The sequence below is a fragment of the Rattus norvegicus genome, chromosome 18, assembly GCF_021556685.1.
Source record: "Rattus norvegicus strain SHRSP/BbbUtx chromosome 18, alternate assembly SHRSP_T2T, whole genome shotgun sequence".
In the NCBI taxonomy this organism is placed as follows: Eukaryota; Metazoa; Chordata; class Mammalia; order Rodentia; family Muridae; genus Rattus; species Rattus norvegicus.
The window spans coordinates 48,287,398-48,308,069 of NC_141551.1; the positions used below are offsets into that span (position 1 = coordinate 48,287,398).

At 42.7% G+C, this 20,672-nt stretch overlaps 1 protein-coding gene across 13 annotated transcripts in view; it reads left to right on the top strand.

Annotated features, from left to right (window-relative positions):
- The window catches only part of Sncaip (synuclein, alpha interacting protein), a 137,752-nt gene that overhangs the window by 68,584 nt on the left and 48,496 nt on the right, over positions 1-20,672 (top strand). For all 13 annotated transcript variants that reach the window (NM_001437473.1, NM_001437476.1, XM_087592725.1 and 10 more), the window contains 1 exon segment: positions 12,558-12,630. In NM_001437473.1, coding sequence (NP_001424402.1) covers positions 12,558-12,630 — 73 coding nt within the window.

Below are 20,672 nucleotides of genomic sequence, written 5' to 3' on the forward strand. Positions count from 1 at the left end.
TGTTGGCAAACATTTGATGAAGATCAAAACAGCTGACCTCTGAGGTCCTAATCATTCCGTAATGCTGTGGGCTGATGAGTCCCTCAGTTCCCCCAACACTCATGCCCAGCTTCTTCTCCACTCATTACAGCTTTTGTCCTGAGCAAACTATCTACAGACCACTTGCCTAGAGCTGCATGTGATTCCTCCCATGCCATGGAAAGTTCTGGCACCCGGCAGCACGTTGGCACTGTCACCCCAGGAGCTCACAGCTTCAGACATGATTTTCTTTTCTATCTCAAGGCCTGGAGCTTTGAGTCGCCACTGGATGTTGCTCGCAAACTGTGGACTTCCGTTGACATGCATCTGGCTGGACGTTTATTCCTGTGCTGGACTCCACAGTGTGCATAGCAGGCCTACTGCACATGACAGATTGCAGGCATAGATATGATAAATCACCTCTTTCATACAGCTTTGGATCGTTGTAGGCTGGAACTAGAAAAATATGTCTTTATTATGCAGCCTCCTTTAGCTTCTAGTTAATTTTTATTGGCCATTTTTCAGATGAATGTGAAGTAAGATTCCTCTTTTTCATGCTGAATATGCATGTGTGTTTGTGTGTGTGTATATCTATGTGTTTATATGTGTGCATGTGTGTCTGTGTGTGTTTGTGTGTATGTATGTATGTGTGTGTGTTTCTGTGTGTTTATATGTGTGCGTGTGTGCGTGTGTGCGTGTGTGCGTGTGTGTATGTGTGTGTGTGTGTGTGTGTGTGTGTGTGTGTGTGTGTATCACTGTACTTGACTTAAGAAAATGTTAAGAATGTGGTTCTTATATAACTATTCTTCTCAAGGTATTTGTACTTGAATGAAAGCCAAAACCATGAAAGGTAGTGTATAATTTGTTGAAGAGTTGGAAGAGAGAAAGGTTGGATTATTATTAGGAGTTTTGTAGTAGCTCTTGAGGCTTGGTGTCAGAGTTGTAGTTTAAGAGTTGATCTTTATGTGTCATCATTTTTGGTTTTGTTTCAAGCACTTTGTTTATTCATTTGTATACCTGCCATGCTATAGACAGAACCCACTGTACCACTCATTCTAGGCTGTTTGATTATAGTCCCAACCCTTGGTTTTATTAGACAGAGTATCATTTTTAATTAATTAATAACAATAATTAAATAATCAATTAATAATTTGCATCCCAAATGTTGCCCCCTCCTGTTCCCCCTCCCAGAGTTCATCATTACCCCATCCTCCTCCCCTTCACCTCTGAGAGGATGTTCCTCCCCAGGCATCCCACTTCCGTGGGACATCAAGTCTCTACAGGATTAGGCACATCCTCACTCACTGGGGCTAGACAAGCCTCCCCTGCCAGATGTGTGCTGTGGGCCTTGGACCAGCCTTGTATGCTTTTTGGTTGGTGGCTTAGTCTCTGGGAGCTCCCCAGTGTCCAGGTTAGCTAACACTGTTGATCTTCCCAAAGGGTTTCCATCCCCTTCAGCTCCTTCAGTCCCCCCTCACTCTTCCAAAGGGCTCCCTGGTCTCAGTCCAGTGGTTGGCTGGAAGTATCTTCATCTGTCTCAGTCAGCTGCTGGTACAGCCTCTCATAGGACAGCCACGCTAGGCTCCTAGACAGAGTGTCATTATGTAGCTCAGGCTGGCCTTGAGTCTGTGATCTCCTGCCTCCTCACACTCTGAGGCAGGCGTTATACAACTGTCCAGGTTGTGTTTTAAGAAAAGAGTCTTTGAAGGCAATCAACCTGGACTCCTAGCTTCTCTTGCCCTTCACTGGCTTGATGATTTGAAGCATATAAATTTCTTTCCTGAGATGCTCATCTAACTTTAAAATTGTTTTAAAGTTTGGGTGAAATGATAATATATGTGGAACACTTAGCTTGGCACACAGTGAGTTACCCTTTCAAATAGTAGCCTTTGTTATTGTTTCAGTGAATAATACAATAATATTTATCTGACCAATAGTGGAGAAAGAACTCGAGGGAAAAGACCAGGCATGGTGTCAAGATTTTCTTTTTAAGTACAATGGAGCGATTGTATTTACAGAGGAATCAGCTGGCAGCAGCCCATAATTTTGATGAATTAGGAAGCTCTACTTGGAAGATAAAATGTATTAAGCAATAACTGAGGGTGCTTAGCAAACTGAGTTACAGGATATACAATGGTTGAGCCTTTCTAACTTGACCACTCTGACCATAAATTCAGATTTCCATCAGTAAGAATATACCTTCACCCAAAGTTTCCCTGTTAAGTGGCTCTTCGGCCTGCCTTAAAGCTTAAACCAGGGGGGAATTGCACGGTATTACTGAGACAATTAGTAACACAGATGGCTTCCCACAGGCCAGGCAACATCGTGTTCATCCTCACACTGTTTCTATGGAGTAGAAACATAGCCATCTTGTACAGACAAGGACAGTAAAGCATTGAGATCCTATCCCTTGCCAAGGATCATCCAGTTAGTCAGAAGCACGCTGTTTCCAGAATGCTCAGCTTCACCGTAGCACGTCCCTGCCTCCTCCCAGATGAATATAGATTATTGCAGTGGTTCAAGCCAATAGCAATTTCCCCGCCTCGCCTTCCCGCCCATGAGCATTTGGTGATACTGAGTTCTCATTGTCTTACTGGGAAGGTTCTGCAGCTCTGCTGGGGACAGACCAGGAATGTACAATGTGCAGGACAGCCTCCTACATAGAGGATTTGCCAGCCCAAAATGTCGACAGCGGGGAAAGTGAGAAGTCCAAGTCTGTCCTAATCCCCCTTGAAACCAAAAAGGCTCGACTTCGCAAACCCTCCAGCCTAATAGCGATTTTATTATAATTCAGTATGAATCAAGTTTAATACCCTAAGCATGACAGAGTGTCACTGTTCATTAATGATTTCATAGAGAAAAAAGTGAGGACAAACTCATAAATCACGGAGCAAGTGTTCTCGCCCTGTTTACGTAAACTAGGAACATTGGCGGTCAAGGCTGCTAAAGCTGGGCTAAATGAGAAGGATTCAAGTTCTGTACTCAGAGAGGAAGGCATCGCTCTGGTGCTAACTCACAAATGCAGTGAGGAAGGAAGTGCTTAGTGTGCTTTGTTGGATTGCACAGACCCCTCTCTGCTGGGCCTTTTGCTTCTTTTCTGATGAAGAGGCAGAAGGGAGTGGAAAATCCAGGCAGCACTTGGAGAAGATGTTTACAAAACTCATGCCGGGGTTTAGAACTCCCCTTCTTACCCTCCAACTATAGCCCAATTATGTAGTTTGGGCTTGGTTTTCCCCCTGTGGTCATAAGACTGGTTCTTGTTTTAATTAAAACACAAGCTGTATATTTGTATAGAAAAAACAACTGGAACTCGCTGTCTCTATCTAATGAGACAAAACACAGAAGGCAACCAACTTATTTTGAAGTTGCCCAGACTTGAAAATAACAGGCTTCCTCTGTAAAGTGCAAAGTTTAAACTGTATATCCCTGTGACCCTGCTGTCTGAGAGGACAACTGTAGCCCTGTGAGAGAGAGCTCACACAAACATAAAGGTTCAAACCTTTCTCACACTGCAAACGGGCTTACAGAGTCCTTTATGGGTGTGAGAATCAGGCCCCCCTATCATCAAAACAACCCCCCCCAGACTCTGAACCATGGCCTACTTATTTTATTAAGGAAAGCCAACTTTTAGTTCTCAAAAATAGTATTTACCCAGGCCTAGATAAAGCAAAAGCTAACCCGTCAATAGGTGAAGTGTGTCACATCCAGTCACCATCTGCCAGACGCAGACCCTGTCACACTCACAACTGGAGCCTTTGAAGTCAGTTTTCTTGCTCAAGCCTCACAAAGCTGCTTTTGCTTTCATCCCGTTTCACCATTGACAGAAGTGAGATTTCTGGGGGTTCTGTGACTTTCACAAGGTTATAGATAAAAGGTGACAGGGTCAGGACTTGATTACAGAACTCTTTGACCGGGGTATTGTGACCTTCTGAGAAACCTAGTTGAGTGGGAGCATGTCTACACCTGGAGACCCGTCACCTCATGCACCATCATCTCCGTTTGGTACTGGAGCCCTCACGATTGTTTCTTGGTGGTGAGGCGCTTGTTCCCAGTATAAAGAAATACAATCAGCTGAGAGGGAGGCAAGCAAGACCCTAACTTTTATTGCACCTAAAGTTTCCCTAGAAGGTGACCAGGACCTTCATGTGGATTCATTCCTATCAGCCCTTCCCTTCCTAGAAGTCACCCCGTTCTTGTCCATATTTAAAGCCTTTGCTCAGTGCCAGTCAGTATGATGTGGCTTCAGCAGCATTCAGAATATTACTGCATTTTTTGAAGTTTTATTTACTGTGTCCTACATTTGAGTCCAAATTTTCTCGAATTCCTCTTCTTTAGCTCCATGGTATTAAGAACACATTCCTGATTTTGGCACCAAATGCCCTGTATTTCGGTTGCTCTCTAAGTCCCTCCCAAGAAACTGAATAGCAATTGTCTGATCCAGAAGTCATATGTTATATGTAGTGGGCCTCAAGACTTGAATCAAGTTCCCCTCCTCTATCTTAGACCAAACACCCACAGAAATAAAGAAGCTTTAGTAGAGATTGATTCCCAAGAATAAAAAGCACCCACATTTTAAATTTAAGTTTAGGTTTCAATTTTAATTTAAAGAGCAGCTAACTTTTAATTTGCCTCCTCTTATTCTGAACTTGGCCCTAGGAGTCATGGTCTTGCCAGATTGTTCTAGTATCTATTAGACTGACCACACAGATTATTTATACAAACTTCTTGCTCATAGATAACTATTTTGCCAATCTAGTCAGCAAGTGTTTATTAACCATCAACAGTGTTCCGGGCATAGTTCTAGGTCTGGAAAAATAGTATAAACTTGGTACTCTCAGAGAGTTTATAGCAGCAAATAAGCTATTATGCTTCACAGACTATAACATATGTATTATAACTATGAACTGTCAGGTTAACTTCATGCAAGTCAACATCTTGGTACCAATTACTTTTCTTGCTCGGCTGTGTATCTGGTGACGATTGACTCATGACTCACAGTTGACACTAGAGAAGCACTGACAAAGTCCATGGCTGGCCAGCTACCCAACTGCAAGATAAATGTGTGTTTTAATTGTTGTTTCATCATTTATAATTTTTCAATATTTATTATTATGTAGGCTTAACATATTAGTTAGAAAAGTGTAAGAGATTGTGGTACTTAGCATTTGCTGAACACTTACTGGACACCAGACATGATCCCAGTGCTTTACAGAGTTAGCTTAGAGTCTTCACATTCCCACTCTATTTGGCATTGAAATGACTCGGTTCTACCAATGGGATTAAAGAACTGAGACTACCAAGAACATGTTGAAGTCTGGATATAATGTGGACAGTCTGCCTCCAGAAGCCACATGTGTAGCCATCTCATTGAAGGTGACCTCTGCTGGGCCTGGTGGTCATCCTTAGACAGTTCACCTCGGGTTCTTGACATCCATGTCCACTCCTCACAGTAGAAGGGGTCCTTCAGCACTTTTATCAAACTCCCTTTCCCTGTGTGAACCTTCAAATGTTGCCCAACCACATATTGAATCGATTACATTAATATTGTCATACAGCAATTCCTGGTCTACTCTTAACACTGACCAAAAAGAGCTAAAAAGGCATAAAAGAATTTTGTTGCTTTTTTCAAGTCTTGACAAATATAATAAAAACAGGAAACCATTGCAAAATGCATGATTGCAGTAATTAATGGATCCTAATTGGTAAAATGAAATGTAATTAGAGAGAGTGGGGCAGTTATAGGAAGCTGTGGACCATCTGTGTGACTCTATGGAGGGAGAGTAGCAAAAACTGAGATATCAGCTAAAGTCTCCTGAAGAAATGTAATGTTGAGAGAGAGCAGACTATCCCACAGAAAAGACTACTCCTAAGTGAGGATAGGAAAAATAAAGCTTCTACAAAAGAAACTGATCTATCCCCCCTCTCCCTCTCTCCCTCCCTCTCTATTTCTCCCTCCCTCCCTTCCTCCCCATCTCTCTTCCTCTATCCTTTTCTCTCTGTGCACACACAATTTCTTTCTCTCTCTAACTTCTCTCTCCCTTCCTACCCATGGGGACTTTCCTGGCCTCCTTCCTTGGGACCAGTGAACTTAATTGCCAGAGAGCAGCTTCCTAATAAACCTGCACTTAATATAATCTAGATAGAACAAAAGAATGAAAGAAAGAGAGAGAGGGAGGGAGGGGGGAGGAGAGAGAGAGAGAGAGAGAGAGAGAGAGAGAGAGAGAGCGCAAGCTAAAAGGATTTTCAGAAATAAAGAAGAAAAAAGGAAGAAAGGCCAAAAGAGAGATTAGGAGTTTAGGAATTAAAACAAAACCCAAGAAAATATTCAATGTAAAGTTCAGTATCCACAGAGTTTTCTACCTGTAACTCTTTGGTGGACATACTAAGTACCATCCATGATGCTACAAGAGTAAATGAAGAGATACAGAAACAGAAGAGAAAACAAAATCAAGTCCTTCTGAGGAGGAGGAGGAGGCTGATAAACCCAAGAGCAGGGAAGTTGGTGGCCACTGGGGGAGGCAGAGACCCCTGATATGTGGGGATGCTTATTCACTTTGTAAGGTCCGAGGAGAGAGCCTGTGCTGAGAGTGGCTGGGAATTGGGGTTGGGGGGGGGGGGTCATGGCAGGGAAGGAGCCCTGGAAATGGGAGCATGGGAGCAGAGGGTAGTGAGACAGGAATGGACATCTGTGCAATATCTTCAGAGTTATGTGGAGTCTGGACATGCTTCTCCATTGGTAAGCAGGCCTTTGAAGAGGACAGCATTTCTTAAAAGAAAAAGGTGTTAAGCTCAGGAAATCTCTCTTTAGCTATGTAGCTACTTTTGCAGGCAGCTTTGCTAATGTAGAAGGCTGTGTTTCTGCCATGTGGCTGCCTGAAGTACCACCCTGAATTCTGGGATGCTCTGAGAAGCCATGAATTTTGTGATAGTTTAAATGGACAACTCATTTCCCATCCCCCTCTGGACACGTAATAGAGCCTTGGTTGTTTACAAATCTCCAGCTTGACAATGTGCTTGGGATGTTCTTTCATTTGCTGTGACTCATTACCACTTGAGTAATGTTGCTTGCTCACCTGTCTCCAGTGTGCAGGACTCAAAAGGCCAACGTTTTTCAGTCCTGAACACTATCTAGGGTGCCCAGAGATTCCCACAGAGCAATGTAGAAGTCATGTTCTGTTACCATGAATCCCACCACGCATGTTCAAACTGTTCTGTATGGCAAGTGGATAAAACTGACTGCTGTGGCCTGACATAAGTAAGGTTGTCTGGCACCAAACAACTGCATGTTTGTGAAGCAAACTTTCAGTGTCCCTTCACCTACAAACTCCGTTAAGCAAGGAAAGAGTTAAGAGGAGTTGTGTGAGGTAGACAGGTAGATGAGTGCACAGTCCTTTTCATTTCTAGCCCCAGCTCATTCCTCCTCCTCTCTTCTCCTGAACTTAGAATCCTGACAGTAATGAAGACAGGGAAGGAAAGTCTCACAGAAAACATGCTAGAACATATTATGAGACAAACATTTTATGAGCACTTATCAGTTCTCAAAATAACTCCAGCTTTGTTATCTCATCTGCATACCTGTGTTCTACAGATAAGGAAACCAGGCTCCAGAGATAGGAAACAATTTATTTGCCCAGAACCATAGAGATGATGAATGTTGGAACCATGGCATAAATTCAGATCTTCTGGCTCCAAATCTTTGTCCCTTACGCAAAAAGGACAACTGCCAGAGGTCCTGTTAATAGAGTGAGGATTTTGTTCTTTTGAATGTTGTGGCTGCATTGCTAGATTTATAATTATGGGTTGTCCTACGATTACTTTTATATAAATATTAACTATTGTCATCATGGCCACTAAAGTCATCATGGGCTACTCAAAGGGGTTCATTTAATACAGTTCAATAAGTGCCTAGTATCTTAGGTAACTAAAATATCTTCAATCACCTTAAAGAAGCAATGAAGGAGAGAGAATGCCATGTGTATAATTAAGATGAATTCTGATATGTGTTGAATGGTCTGGAGGCCAATGACTGGACCAACATAAGCATACCAGATTCAGTAGCTCTAGAATGGTTCCTAAGAATCTATTGTCCAAGGGATTTCTGGAAGGCATGATGCTACTGGTCCAGAGAGCACACTTTGAATGCTGACAGTCATTCTGTCTGGGAAAGTCAGATGCAATATTGTGGAGATGATGCCCAACCAAGGCTGGAAGAATGAAAGAAAGTTTTCCTATTGAAATGGGACAGAGGAATGGCATTCTGGGTAAACAGTGTAGCATTCAAAAAGACACAGGAAAACTAATAGGTGGGGGACTATAACATATGTGCTGTTGCTGCAAAAAGAAGTGAATGCAAGGAAAAAGTGAGGCTGATCTTATGCCAAGCAAAGGTCAGGGTCTTCCCATGTCCTATACACATCCTGCACAGACGCCGAAGGGTTTAAAACAGAGACATACTCGACTAAAATTTGAACTAAAGGAAACTGTTAAATTCTAATGTCAGTATGAATGCTCAGAAGAAATTCCTCCTAACTACCTAAACTTTAAAGCTTTTAAACTTTTGAACATTCCAGGATCATGCCCAGGATGTGTACATGTTGATATTTCAGGCAGTTAATCTCCCCTATCTGCCATGTGTATTTTCAAGTCAAAGAGAGTGTCTTTTTGCTCTTTTGCATATGGGAACTGCTAGTTCAGCAGAGGAAAGAGTCAAGGTGAAGACACTGCAGACATTTCCTGCGGGTAGAAAAGAGTAACATTACTAAGGGCTAACCTGGGGCTTCTTGGAGTGTATGCTGATTTTATGGGACAGTGGTACTGCATAGAAGGAGCATTGCAGACAAGAAGGACCCCAGGATTAACGGAACTGAGGAAGAGACTTTGTTCTTCAGGGACATTGAAGCAGCTGGGGAAGTTGGTCAACCTTACCAGTTCTTGAAACATAGTGGAGTAGTAAAGATTTAATTGAAGAAGCTGTTTCTCCAGCCAATAACCTCTGGAAGGATTCAAGAAAAGGAAGGTATTAGGAGAAAATAGTAAAAGGAAAACAAATGCCTCTCAGATAACCGAACACCCTGTCTCCTTTGCATCACCCAAGGATAAATAACAGCATCAAGAGATCAGGCTACACAGTCTGGGTTGGAGGCTAAACAGATGGGAGATTCATTGATCTTGGTTTGCTCCACCCAACATGGCAGGACTTACTACTAGTAACTGTCCTATGAATGAGTTAGGTTAGCCATCTGACAGTTCCATATAAAAGACCATCTGTCCTGTGAATTGGGACATCAGTCTGGGAAGCCTCCCATTGCAGCTCCCAGATGGTAGCACAATGCACGTAAGAGAGCCGTGCTGGTCATGGGCTTAGTCTCAACTGGGCAGGAATGAGAATGCAAGTTGCTTCTGTAAACCACACGTTTTCTGTGCATTTCCTCCAACCACAACACAGCCATCTCTAAATCACTCTGCTGCATTAAGTCTTCCCTGGCAGTGTTGGTATTTAGAGAAATAAGTCCTCAAATTACTCTCGTTTTGGGTCTTTATAAAAAATGAAATATTTGTTGAATGCACACACAACGTCACAGCTGAACTTGACATTCCATGCATTCTGAGAATTCCCCAAAACTACATAATTTTCTAGTTGACACTAATTGTTTTTCTTAGTTTTCTTAGTTTTTTATTTCTATTCCCAGGAGTAGCTCATCACTCTGTCTTCAGGGTCATTATTTCTTAGTGGTTGTGATGTGAAGAATTCATATGTATGCCTTCATGAAAAGAAAAAAGTCCTTTTTTACCATGGCAAGACCACAGACCATATGTCACCCCCCTTGATTCTGTTTTCTTTTGGTTTTCTTGTGTTGGTTTTGATTGTTGGTCGGTTGCCTGATTGATTTGTTTGGGGTTTTGTTGTCATTGCTGCTGCTGCTGCTGCTGTTTTGTTTTAAGATGAAGTCTCAGTGTGCCTTACCCTGGCTGGTTTAGAACTTGCTATAGAGAGAGATTAGCTTGGCTGGGAACTCTGATATTGCCTGCCTCTGCCACCCAAGAGCTAGGATTACAGGTGTGTTGGCCTCATGCCTAGCTTCTGCTGTGATATTTTCTCTACATGCCAGCCAAGCAGCCTAAAGCAAGCTAAAGCTCACTTTGCAGCAAAGAGGGAGAACTGAAACTTCAGCTGATAAAGCTGAGATGTTAGTGAGTCTGGCTTTCAGGCAATGATTAGGATACATGTGTCTGCGATGAAGACATCGGTTGACCTGTTTCAATAGAGTATATATCTTTTAAGCACAATGAAAAATCCTTGCTGAATGTATTGTTGCCTATATAGAAATATAATCAATCAATTTTCTCCCTTTTAAAGTGTTGTCTTAAGAGAAAAGCCAAAAAGGGCAGGAGAGGTTGGGGAAAAGAAGGAAAGAGGGAGAGGGGAGAGAGAGGGAGGGAGGGAGGGAAGAAGGAAGGGAGGGAAAAAAGGAGAGAGAAAGAGGAGGAGGAGGGGAGAGAGAGAGAGAGAGAGAGAGAGAGAGAGAGAGAGAGAGAAACACCTGAGTTGAGTTGAAGTTGTGGGGGGCAGAAACCAGGAAAGATGGTGAGACTTCACCAAAGGGTGTTTCATAGGGTACAGCAACCTAAACAAAGGCCTAATTTTAATTGAATTATAGACTGTGTAATTATATAACCTGCACCAGCTGGTTTCAAAAAGCTACCAGATTCCTTAGAGAGAGCTCAAACTTGGTCAGGAATATAATGTACCTTGTTACTACCAAGATGAACAAGATGAAGCTTCTCCACCTAAATTATCCCTGACCCCTCTACACACACACACACACACACACACACACACACACACAGAGAGAGAGAGAGAGAGAGAGAGAGAGAGAGAGAGAGGCACACACGCCCGCACATTCATAAGCATAATGTAGTCAAAGGGAAAACTGTCTTGGGGTCAGTTCTGGTTTAAGAGCCACGCCCCCTCCATCTGTGTGTAGCATATTTGCTGAAGCACCTGTAGTCTCCCAGGGATGGCTACACAAACAGGATGTTATTGCATCAGACAGGTAAGAATAATTCCTCTAATTAGCCTTCTGAGATTTCATTTTTCATTTAGAAATACTGGAAATTTAATTTGTTTGTGATAGGCAGTTGGCAAGGCGACAGTAGCGGCAAGCGCCTACTCCCTCTGTCTTGCTCTGCTGACGTGCTGTGGGAGCCCGGGAGTCTATCTATCAACATCACACCAACTAAAGTGCCTTTGCATTGAAAAATGCATTCTAATTATACAGTCCTCACTTGTGATGCTAGAATGATCCTAATGGCTTTCCCCAGGTCATTTTTCTTCCAGATTAAATTCTTCTTTTTTCTCGGTCGCCCCGGATTTTGCAGTGGAGAAGTAATTCGTGATACGTGCCTGTTGTTCCTAGAGACACAGAGCAAAATATTTTGAGCTAATTGTATTTTAGGGATTAAAATGTGAGCATTACTGAAGATAATCTGACTTAAGCTTTGATTAAGGCTCCAATCTATTATATTCTATTCATTCTCTTTATTTTGTTTGAAAACACCCTTCTCTCGAGACAGATTGATGGGTATGAAACTGGAGACCCCATAAATCATGGCTATTGATTTACGCGTGTTTTGGCTCTCCTGATTTTTGTGCCTCCAGTATCACAATCTGTTATCTTGATAGCCAGCCCTGGACTGAGGCTGGGACAGAGACTAAAAGGTGTTGTCTTTCCATCTACACGAATCTGTCTCTGGAAGAGAAGAGCTTCCAAACAGACCCGTGCTCCTCTTGCTTTTTACGACATAATCTCAGTATGTTTGCCACGGAGCCTATAGGCACAGTAAAATCTGCAGCGCATGGTAACTGTTGGGACCTAAAACAAAAAGATGTTATCTAGTTTAGTAAATGCATTGCATGAGAGTCCCCAGCTGCAGAGACCAAAAGAGGGCATTGGAATCCCTGGAACTGAAGCTCCAGATAGTTGTGGTCCACCATGACAGTGCTGGCAACTGATCCAGCCTTCTCTGCTAGAGCAGTGAGCGCCCTAACCACTGTTCCATCTGTCCAGCCCCAGCTTTGGATTTTTGCATGTGGTCCACACCAGCACAGGTGTGTCTCCTTTATTCTGGATGTTGAGGAAGCCAAATTTTCCTCCTGCAGCCTTCCCTCTCCTGTAGCTAACTCCAAGGGTTGAGGAAACAAATAGTATCTTCAGGAAATATTCAAGGTCTGATAATTCTGACATCTTTCAGTTAGAAATAACACGAGGCAGAATCTATTGGATATGGATATGACTTCCTCTTTCCATTCCTAAGAGCTGCCAAGCTTCGATCGATAACCCGTGTCTGCTGAGGTGCTTGTAGACAGAGCTCAGGATGCCTTCAGAGTGCAATGAGGTCCACTTCCTGAATGTTCATCTTGTACTCAAGTCTCATTCCTTGTGTTCAGTTTTGTTTTGTTTTGTTTCTTGATGATTTGAACGAATGCCTTAATTTCAAATGTCTGTTTTACACCCTCTTTCCTCTCTCGTCCCATTCAGTATTCAGTCACATCTCTCAAGACCATCCCAGCACTGTGCAGAAGATGTGACTCACAGAACGAAGACAGACCAGGTAGGTCACTCTTCTGGTCCCCCTGGGTTGAGAAGCTCCTGGAAAGCAGTTTCCCTGGCTTTGGTTCCTCTCACATTCTGCTGCTTTCTCTGCTCCCACTACCTCCTTACCACCTTCAACAAACAGATATGGGGTGGGTGGTCATCTACAGGACCAGGAGGTCCTAATAAGGACCTGGCTGTGTACAAATCAGCAGAGATCCTCTTGCTATCTTCAAACCATAGTATCCGCAGTGGTTTGCTGAAAATTCAAGAAAGCAGTGGTGGTGAAACATATTGATGCAGGCGCCAATGAAAAAATGCTGGATGCATTTACTACCCATATGGCCACAACCAATGCGAGGGATGGTGCTTTGCCAAAGTCTGAAACCCTATCAGGATGCGACATGCTAGAATCTGCAATAAGGCATACTATAACAGTTAAGATGAAAGCAAGGCGCTGGAGTTTAATAGTGTAAACTAAACAGAGAATTATGGCACATAGATGAAAACCAGCTGGCTGGCCTTTTCCTCTTTGCCCCATCCCCCGACTGAAAAAAGTACATTTAGTGTTGTTTTTCTCCCTGTAAATTAAATTCAATCCTTCTGATTTTCTCTCTGTGATGGGCAAAAGAAAAAGAAAACAGAAAAAAAGTATATTGATGGGAATGATATTAAACTATGAAACGGTGTTCATTATTTTGGTCTATATAATTACCCAAAGGCATCGCCATTAACCTTGCCAAGCTGAACCTCTCCTAATAGCAACACCAGGCTTGAGAAACATGTTTGGCAGGAGACTTAAGATAATCCTTAAATTGTGCACATGATGTTTAAAAATAAATAGAAGTATCTTTCCAATACAGCTACTAGAATTCTGAATTACCAACCGAAAGGACTTGGAAAACAAACTCTTTCCACTGGGCCATTTGTTTTGCTTTGATATTTTGCTCAGCAGACACAGAGAAAAAAAAAGTGTTTACGGGTTTGTTTATTTCTATGAGAGAGAGAGAGAGAGAGAGAGAGAGAGAGAGAGAGAGAGAGTGTGTTGGTAATACATGAAAGTGAGTTAGGAACATCACAGGAGTTAGCTTTAAATTCAAATGAAATTTTTCATTTGCTCTAAACTATTGAAAAAGAAAGGGCATAAACCTGAGGGTTGGAGATAGAAGAAAGGGCATTGTGGGAGTGTGAAGAGAGGTAATGGCAGATGGATATGATCTAAATATATTCTGTAAATATATAAACATTTTCAAAGAATGCACAAAGATGTTACTTTTAAAATGACACAAGTTTGTGCTATGTTGGACAGGGGATTTTTTGCCTCTAATGCCTTTAAGGATGTAGCTCCTTAAAGCAACAGTTTTGTTCAAAAATATGAAAAATGACCACACAGAGGCACCAGCTACACCCTGCAAGAATGGAGGGACCAGCCTCAGAGTCTAAAGACTTAGGTTGCAGTTAGAACTCAGCCATGTGTCGGCTACATGACTTGATCCTGTAAGTAGTCATCAGTAAACAAAGGAGAAACTGCTACCAATCATGGTGGGCTATTTTTAGGGTCAGATCCTGCACTTTATCAGTGGGCACTTTGCAGATGGAAGACTTCTCATTCATTCTTTAATTGGAGGTGTGGAGTAAGAGACAGGCAAGAGCAAACCCTTCACCGGTGCTGATTTAAGTGCTGCTGATGTATTAGGTACCTACCATAAGCACTTACGTGGTGGGATGTTCATGCTGTAGGGGGGCAAGCCTAAGGACAGAACCATCAAATGCCTTGCTCAGAACCACGGGGAACTTAAGCTGTGAAACTGGAAATCCCGCCTCAGGAAGTCAGTCAGTAGATTCTGTCTTCTTTTGCATGACGGATGCTGACGTATGCTGTCTCCTAGGTAGCTGTATTAAGAGGCAACAGTGTAACCTTAATGTTTCAAAATGCTTCAAGTCAGCACATTAACCTACTAAATGGTAAATTTCTTTTCTCTATGATATAGCTAGCCTTACCAAGTTAAGGGAACAGAGGAGTTTACCGTGGGTCTGCTTTATTCCATCCTCCTGGTCTTTGACTTGTAGCCCTTTCCTCCTGTGGTGGAAGAAGAATCCAGCATGGGTTTTTGGACTCTACCAAGAGCAAAGGCCCAGCCAGTGATCCAGGCAGTCAACAATAAATAGGTTTGATAGGAAGCTAAAGAGAAGAGACCTAGACCTCTTGATGGGACAATATATGCACATGCGCACACACATGCACACACACACACACACACACACACACACACACAACAGGAAGGATCACTAGGAGATGTGAAATCCAGATTTTAATAGACAAAGAATGATCCTAACAAAAGAGAACGAAAAGTGTCGCTGTAACTATAGGCTTATCATCACAGATAGCTATAGACTTAGCATCACAGATAGCTATAAGCTTATCATCACAGATAGCTATAGACTTAGCATCGCAGATAGCTATAAGCTTAGCATCACAGATAGCTATAGACTTAGCATCACAGATAGCTATAAGCTTAGCATCACAGATAGCTATAGACAGCATCACAGATAGCTATAAGCTTAGCATCACAGATAGCTATAGGCTTATCACAGATAGCTATAGGCTTCTCTGTGGACTTACAGAACATGATAAAGTTTTCAGACCCGGTTTGTAAAAGAATAGAGACTTTCTCAAACATATCTGAAGAGCCACATGTGGAACTAACTCTTCCACTCAGTCTTTCTTCTGTCAACCACAGAGAAGTTTCTTTGTAAATGCTAGCAAATATCTACCTTTTCAAACAGGTAGCAGAAGAAATTACCATGGCCACCAAGAGAAGTCCACATCATCTTTGGAATGGAGCATTCCCCTGGGAAAGTCTTCCTAAATCCTCTGTCATTTGAAATACACCCTGTATTTCTCTTAACATTAGTCGAATTTGCTAGGCATTTTCTGTTCAGGGAAGATTGTCAGATGTTCACATCTATTTCTGTGAGTCCGTCAGCAAATACGCCCATTGGTCCTTGCATTTATTCAGTCAACAGTGTGTGTTGTGTGGTCTTTGATCCAAACATGGAGAACATGGAACACAAACAAACATAAGACAATACAGAAGTTCCTGTGCTCCTGAAGCTCATATCAAGCTTATATCATGACACACGAACATACAAGTAGGCAAGAGCATCGCAGAACCATATGACAACATGGGCCGATGTAATAGTCTCTCATCCTGTGGATCAAAATATCTTTTCACAGGGATCACATAACATATCCTGTATATAAGATATTTACACTATGATTCGTAACAGCAGGAAGATTACAGTTATGAAGTAGCAAGGTTGGGGGTCAGCACATGAGGGAACTGAAGGTCGCAGCACTTGGAAGGCTGAGAACCACTGTGATAGAAAGACGTGTGGGGTTTCCGAGGGAGGAGTATCCAGGATCCCAGGAAATGTGTTACTTTCCTTATTACTGAGACAAAATACTCGACAACCTCAGCGGGTGGGGGCCTCTGGTTCTCAGTTTGAGCATACAGTCCACCAGGGCACGGAAGTCGGGGCAGCTGATCAGGTGATGTCTGCCAGGAGGAAGTAGGTAGAGAGGACAGTTCATTCCAGGACCTCCGCCCCGGGGAATGGTGCCACCTGCAGTTAAGATGGGTCTTCCCACCTTAATTAACCCAACAAGGAAACTCCCTCACAGATGTGCCAGAGATTGGCGTCCAGATTAGCCTAAATCACATCAACTTGACAATTGAGACAGAATCTTAGGGTGACCCAGCCCCATGAAAGCTGAAAAAGAGGGCTGAAAACGAAGGAATGAGCAATTGGTGATGAATCGGAAAGGGTAGAAAAGCAGTGAGACTGCTAAATGGAGATCAAACTAAGAAACAGCTGGGGAGGAGGATGGGAGAAGTGAGGCCAGACTCTCCAGGGAGCACCAGGATTCCAGCTTTTGTAAAATCCTCTCACAGACTGACCATTATTTACTCAAATGGCCTGGGACCAGAAGTGCTTCAGAGTGTGGAGCTGTCTGTATTTTAGTTGTGCTTTAGCTCTTGTTTTTCAGCCAGCCTGAAGCACTTCCCCCTGTGTGTAATGGTAGCCCTGGATACAGTCTTTAAAGCACTCAGCAGACTTGTAGCCCAAGGCTCATCTCCCTCCATCCCTGCACCTGGGCCGGCTCGCACCGTGTGCTGCATGCGTGGCAACTGCCGCAGTGCTGTCAGAGGCTTCTGAGCTCTGCTAAACCTTCTCCCAGCTCACTACAACCTGAGAGTCCACCCCAGAATGCTCTTCTCTTAGCCAAAGGACTCAATTCTTACTGGACTCTTGTTTTTCTCCCTAATGGGAATAATATATCAAGTGATTATTCGTTGTTTGCACTACACAATGGCTAGGTTTCGATTTTTGTGAGAAAGAAGAGAGTGTGAAGAAGATACTCAGGTGGCAGGAGGAAGAGAAATTAATGAGGAGTGGGAAGCTGAGAACATCATCTCCCTGTGGTGTGCGAGAGCCATGCAGGTGCTGCTAAGGCTTCAGAGTTATTCCTTAGAGGTTCCTAATTCCAGGCACCAAAATGGTACCAAATCTTCTGTAAATATCTCCACAAAATAATTCTGAGGAAGGACCGTTATGATGTCCACTCTATTGATGAGGAGAGAGACTTGTAATTAATAATTTGCCCAAAATCCTTGAGTCAGCAAGTGACTGTCTCTGGGCCCCCTGCCCCCATGAGTGTGAGTCAACTGAGGTGTAATTTAGTTCAGGGAACCGTGAATATCAAGCAGTGTGAGGCGAGGGTTAGCAGCAGGGTAAGATCTGTGTGAAATGTTCACATCTAATAAGGGAAGTAATTGGTGGAATGTTTGCCTGCAGTCCCTGCCCAATATCTGTGACTCCAAGCCAGTGAGCGTTAGCTCTACGGTTGTCTTCAAATGAGCACAAAGTGCATAATGACAACATACGGTGTTCAAAAAATATCCAATTTCATTGACTTTGAGTTTCTTCTAAGTTAATTAGATATTCAAATGCGCATTTGCTTCAAGTCCATGCTACCGTAAATGTCCTGTGATTCTTTCAAAATAAAATCTGCTAATCTCACTGCATACTTTCCTTGTGCAGGAAGGCAAACAATTACTAACTCAGCTCTGCATCTGGGAACGTAAGACTCAGTTATGCAGCAGTGGTAAACATGCGTCCAATAGCCCTGAAATAGATTCCCATGCGCAGATAATAGGAGTCGTCACGCATGTGACCATCGCATAAAAGAAACTCTTCTTTCCAAAACTTGGTTCCTTGTAAAAGTCATTTGTATGTATTTAAATGCATTGCAAATTTGTTATATTTTTAGACCCTGTTTCTGCAAAGTTTTGTAACAAATCCTGAAGCTGTGAAAACAAACACTTACACGGTGTTTGAAGATTTTCAAGGAGTTTAGCCATCAGCTAAAATAATAAACTGGCATCAAATGTATCCTGAAGACATTGCTATGACACAGTTAATGTTGCTAAGTATATAAACCTCCTGTTTCCAATTTATATAAAGGTCTGATGCTAGAAGCATGAAAGTGAAATTTAGCTTGGCAGTTTCGATTTCAAAAAGTCTGCAGATTAATCCATTTCTCTTGCTGTCACATAAAATAGACTCCAAAGAACAGAGGAATGGATTTTCTAAATGTTCAATTAAAAAAAAATCATGTTGGGGACTGGAATGGCTCAGTGACTTAGAACAAGGACCTGAGTTCAGTACCCAGTACCCACCTCCGGCTGCTCAGAATGGCCTGTGACTCCAGCTCCAAAGGATTTGATGCCCTCTTTTGGCCTCTGTGGGCAACTGTACTCATATGCACATACCCTCCCCACAGATACACGGGCATAGACATAATTTTAAAAATGGATCTTTAACAAATGGGAAATAAACACTTTCATATGATACAGATCAAAATACTTTTAAAATCTCAGCCTACTTAACAACAGTAAAACTTTGTAAGCAAGTGAGGGTGCTTCACATCAAATAATCGTTTTAGCTAGGCATGGCTGTACTTCCGGAACTCACGGGACTGAGGTAGAAGGATCATGAGTTTACAGTTACCCTAGGCTTCTCAGTGAGACTCGTTAAATAACTAAACAAACAAACAAATAAACTTTTCTTTATTTAATAATAATATAATTATAAACCAAATATTTATAATTATAAATATAAAATTATAAAAGTGATGTGATATGTCATTTTACAACACATAAAAATTAAATAAAACCATAATTAACCTTGCCATTAAAACAATTGTGTCCTTTCAAGTTTTTTTTCCCCTCAGACCCTTTTTGGGCCTGTATTATAAGGACAATTTCACCTGGTGCTCTCTTTGCTGCCACAGAGTTTGCACACATGCCAACATTGTGAGTAGCCCACAGAATGTTCCTGTAAAAGTGGAGCTACGCCCTCCACACATACACACCCTGTCCAAATCACTTGGTTTATTTTTATTGGAGTCTAAGGAACTCCTATCCACCAAACTGGTCATGAGAGGAAGTTCATGGTAGAAATGGATGCAGAGAAATAGGCATCAAGGAAGGACAGGAAAGCAGAGGGACAAAGAAAATCACTGCGCAGGCAGGGAGGGACGGGAACTTCAGCACAGACAGAGCAAGCTGAGCACATGCAGAGATCCTCAAGCTGGCCCTGCAGAGACTTTCTCAGGAGACGCAACCCTCAGCACCCAGTGCCTGTTGGGAGGCGTTCTTTGTAAGCTTCAGCCCATCTCTGGCTTCCTCCACTTCTCCTCGTTTGTCCACTGTTAGATGCTGTCTGTCTACCCATCTCAATCTGTGTCTACATCCTCTGTTCTGTTTCTCCTGTAAAAGAGCATAGGGTTGGAGTTGGAAATACAACTCAACCCGTAGTGTGCTTGCCTAGCATGCGTGAAGTTCTGGGTTCTACCCTTGCAAAATAAGCCAGGTATGGAAGTGCAAGCTTGTAATGCTAGCTAGAACTGGGGAAGTAGAGACTCAAGTAAGCCTGAGCTATCTGAAACTCTGAGGCTTCCTGTGACAGAGGGAGGAAAGGGGGGAAGGGAGGGAGGGAGGAATTCAGTCATCTAAGAAGTGTTCAGGTAATAGAATCTTAGCATCCTCAGAGCTGAAAGACTGCTCTTGCCATCTGTTCAGCGTGGCCCTCTCCTCTCAGTGTGGTACAGGACCAGCACAGGGACTTGCAGCATCACCTATGTTGAGTCTGTGCAGGCCCTCAAGCCTCACTCCAGACCCAGGTTCTGAACCAGGTTTACAAACTTGGTCCCAGGCTATGCGTTTATGCATTCAAATGAAAGGAACTTTTACCTAAGTCACTTGGAATCCGACCCATTGCTCTTAATTGGACACAACTCTCTCTTCAAAAATTTACTCTCTGTCATGTATGTCCCTCTCAGCTTAAAAAACAGATAATGGTTTCAAAGATGGTCATGAGAAATGGGAAATTCTTCCGTGGCCATGGAGGACCTAGAGTAGTTTGCTACTGGACCAGCAAGCTTCCCTGATGTCACTCCTCCTCCTTGACACATCAGTCATTCAAATGTGTCAGGTTCCTTTGCAGGGTTTGTCCTTTCACCAACGAAGGAACCTTTCTATACCTTAGGCCCCTATACCTGACTCCCTAGACCATTAATATCCATTAATATAAAGTGAGTCACATACATAACTTTGTTTTTTTTCTAGTAGCCTCATGGACTAGATACCACTAAACAGACGGGTTAATGTCATAATGTTTTGTTTAAGTCAATATCTTAAAACTATTATCATTTAGACATGTGCCACCAACTACTTAAGTGCTTCATAACCAAAGATTTCCAGATGGCACAGTGAAGATCTGAATTATACCCACACCTCCCACAACAAACCATATTATGTCCTAGCTCCCTATCCTTTTTCTCCTCATGAAGTTCTTGGGGATTCTTTCTTTCTTCTCCCTTTGTGTGTGTAAATGTGGGGAGAGCACATAGCGGTGCTGAGGACTGAGAGCAGAGCCTTGCATGTGCTGGGCACTTGCTCTGCCACTGGGTTTTATCTCCAACCCTGTTCCTTT